The sequence below is a fragment of the Hetaerina americana genome, unplaced genomic scaffold (genome assembly GCF_022747635.1).
Source record: "Hetaerina americana unplaced genomic scaffold, ioHetAmer1.1.p SCAF_56, whole genome shotgun sequence".
In the NCBI taxonomy this organism is placed as follows: Eukaryota; Metazoa; Arthropoda; class Insecta; order Odonata; family Calopterygidae; genus Hetaerina; species Hetaerina americana.
The window spans coordinates 1,190,783-1,194,225 of record NW_027287161.1 but is presented as its reverse complement, the minus strand read 5'-3'; the positions used below and the strand labels follow the sequence as shown (position 1 = coordinate 1,194,225).

At 53.1% G+C, this 3,443-nt stretch overlaps 1 protein-coding gene across 1 annotated transcript; it reads right to left on the bottom strand.

Moving 5' to 3' along the window:
- Positions 1-454: 454 nt before the first annotated feature.
- Positions 455-1,666, bottom strand: LOC139694822 (uncharacterized). Its single transcript, XM_071593339.1, has one exon. It carries the CDS (start codon positions 1,664-1,666, stop codon positions 455-457), a length of 1,212 nt encoding a protein of 403 aa, XP_071449440.1.
- Between the last annotated feature and the right edge of the window lie 1,777 nt (positions 1,667-3,443).

The window sequence follows — 3,443 nt, the reverse complement described above, 5'->3', positions numbered from 1 at the left end:
TTTCCCGTCCGGTCATCTCGGAAAATCCTGAAGCCCGGAACCGTCCATCTATTCCTCGGCTTTAGGAATGTTTCTTGAAGCAGCGCTATTTCGCATTTCTGTCGAGACAGAAATGCGAGTAGCTCCGGCGTCTTCCTTGCGACGGCGCCTCCGGCATTCCAAGACGCAATGACGATGTTACGTCGTCTTGGAAGCGTATTATCCATGATGGATCGCAAGAAGAGCCGGCAGCTGCTGCAGCGTTGCCGAGAGGACCTGGAGCTGCGTCTGCAGCGCAGCGGAGATGGTGGCCAGCGTTCCGAGAACGCTGAGAAGGGGATTCTCCTCTGCGGCGACGTCCGACTCAGCGGCGGCCGAAGTGGATGTGGCCCCTAAAAGGACCGAAGGCTGGGAAGCCGCCGTCCTCTGCTGGCGTTTCCAGTCTCTCAGGGGGACCATGAGCGACGCGGCCGTTTCAGTGGTGCTCGCTGCAGGAACCGGGAGGACTGGGAATTGTGTTCCCAGGCGCGTACGTGGAGTTGGACGCTGAGGAGCTGATCCGCGGGATGCGTCTGCGCCTTTCCACGCGTTTCTGGTTTCTGGTGCCCAAAGAGGCAACAGGAAACGTGTTGGTTGGCGCATGGGATGTCGGTGCCCTGGTGTAAGGGGCTGCAGCTGGTCCTCGTCCGCGGCGTTTTTGAGACGGCTTTTCAGCACGCCTCTCCTTCTCCGCTATCCATTTTGGGCATTGCGGAGAGAAAGCCGAGTGCGCTCCGTTGCAGCTTGGGCATTTCTCCTCGCCGTTCCGCGCACAATCCTCCAAGTGGTGAGCTCCGGAACATAGTGGGCAGGGGGGGGATGCCGAGCAGAAGAAACTGCCGTGGCCGAAACGCGAGCAACGGTGGCAAAGCTGCGGGTCCCGATAAACGTAAAGGCGGACCGACACTACGTTGTTCCCAACGCTGCGGAGCGCCTTAATGGACGATATCGGCCATTTGTTGTTGGATGCGATGTTTACGACGAAAACGCCGATCGGCTTCCCTTCGGAAGTCAGCTGGCGAGCCCGACGCGCATCGACACCGATGTCGCGAAGATCTTCAAGCAGGTCATTCACCTGGTGGCGCGATGAAAGGCCACGGAAAGTAAATGCCGTGGTCTTCTCCTCCCCGACTCCCCAAGTCGACATTTGGGCGTCCGCCTCTGAGAGGGCCTTTCTCAAGGAGTGAAAGTCCTCGATGTTACGTGTCTGCACGCGCGCCGATGACTCCCCATATGACACGGTGAACGATTGATCCGTTACAGCTGAACGGATCAAATCGCGAAAGGCGCGCACGTCCTCAACGTCGTAAACGACGAGAGGAGGGGGGCGCTTGGCACGGCTGGGGCGAGCAGTTGATGGTTCGGGGTTGACTCCCTGGGAGGAAGCTGGATCTTCCTCCATGGCCGCTGGGACCGGTTCGGATGAATCGGTCGCTGGGGCGAGGACCGCGAAAGCATTTGACGTCGGCGTCGGGATAAACGCGTCCGCAGAGGTGCGTGCACGCTTGAGGGTGGCGTCTGTAAGCGATGTAAATGGACGCTTGAATAGTGGAGCTATCAACTTGGCTTGGCGCCGCGGTGTAATGAACCCCTCATTGTCCACGGGAGAACCGGGACGGGAAACGCATGGCGACGGGGCGGTCGCCATGGTAACGAGCTGACGCGATGAGGTCGCTGCAGCTTTAATAATTGCCAAAGATGTAAGCGGCACGATGAAAAGAGGTGCAAAAGGAGCAGGCGGGCACGAAGATGGAATTCAGTTTTTCCTGCTTCTCCTGTAAAAACCTTTTCCTGTCTCTCCTGTGTGTCCTGTCTGTCCTGTCCTGTCTGTCTTGTCCTGTCTGTCCTGTCTGTCAGTCTCTTCTGTTGTCCTTGTTTTTACTGCTTGTCTAAAATAGAAATTGACGAAATCACGGAGCAACGAATGAACATCAAGTTTTCGGTGAAGTACGGTAAAGGTTATCAAGAAATTACTGAAATGTTGAAAGCCGTTCACGGTAATAATACTCTGAAGAAAACATCCGTTTTCAAGTGGATTTAGCATTTTGAAGATGCCCGAAAAGACACCACGGATGATGCAAGGCCGGGACGACCTTCAATCACCTGTGTTCACGACAACATTGATCGTGTGTGGTCCCTTGTCCTTACCGTAAATGCTGCGTTCCACCTTATAGTTCTCAAGCGTTTGAGAGATCGCGTGCGTCGGGTGCCACCAAATTTGACTCAAGGCCATGGATGGATCCTTCACCATGACAATGCACCTGCACATTCAGCATTGATTGTTCGCCAGTTTCTGGCAAAAAATTCAATCACCATCTATGATCATCCTCCTCATTCGCCAGATCTCGCCCCCCCCTGCGACTGTTTCCTGTTCCTAAAATGCGGAAATGTGATGAAGGGCAATCACTGGGTAGATGTGAACACAATAAAGCAAGAAACGACGAGAAAACCAAAAATCCTTCCTTTCGAGGACACCCAATGGTGCTTTAAACAACGAAATGGGAGATGGAATAAATCCATAGCAATGAATGGAGAGTACTTTGAAGGGGACAAAATCGATGTGGACTAAATTTTGCAAAATAAAGTTTTTATGGCCTCAGTTCACGTATATATTGGACAGACCCCGTATACTAGAATGCAGCGGGGGGGCGCCTTTTATTCCTCCCTTCCCACGGCAACCCTCCGCGCCTGAATTATCTCCTCGCCAGATCCGCCTCCCTTCAGCCCTCGAGAGTCAGTCCCCTCGGTCTTCCCTCGTCGCGCTTAGATCAGCTTTCGTGCTGACCTCATCCAATGGCGGCGGAGAGTGTGGGGTCCCGTCGCGGGGGCGGCTGCCCACCCCCGAAGGGGAAGGAGGACCACCCAGGGAAGGAACCGAGACTGGAGACTCTCGGGAGGGATTTCTCTTCTCCGAGTCGCAGTACTTATATTTTCTCGAATGGGAGGAACTGCGCTTTCCGTCCTTCGGAGTGGAGAGAAATTTCGTCTGGAGGAGTTTCACGAGCAGAATTGGGAAGACCTGATGCAATATGAACTGTAAGCGGATGGCGCGTCGAATGACATCGATGCGAAAAAACTTGTTTCCCTCGCTCTCTTTATCTGCCATGATAGAATCGTAATCGAGAAAAACATCCTCAGCTATCTGCATCCACACAAAGTCCCGCAAACCAAAAGGACGTGTGTGATTGAGCGCCATCCAAACGCACACCAATATTACGGCTACATTCCAATATTAGGATGGATACATTTCGTTCGAAGCGTGTTTTCATAGTTTGCTGAAAGTACTGTAAAACACAACCGGTATCTCAATAGCATTTGTAACAAAATATTATATCTCTAAAGTGCATTGATGTTAGTTCTAGTGATTCACATTGCCACCTGAGGGACTCCGCCATCTATAGTTGCAAATGCCTGCTTTCCATTCT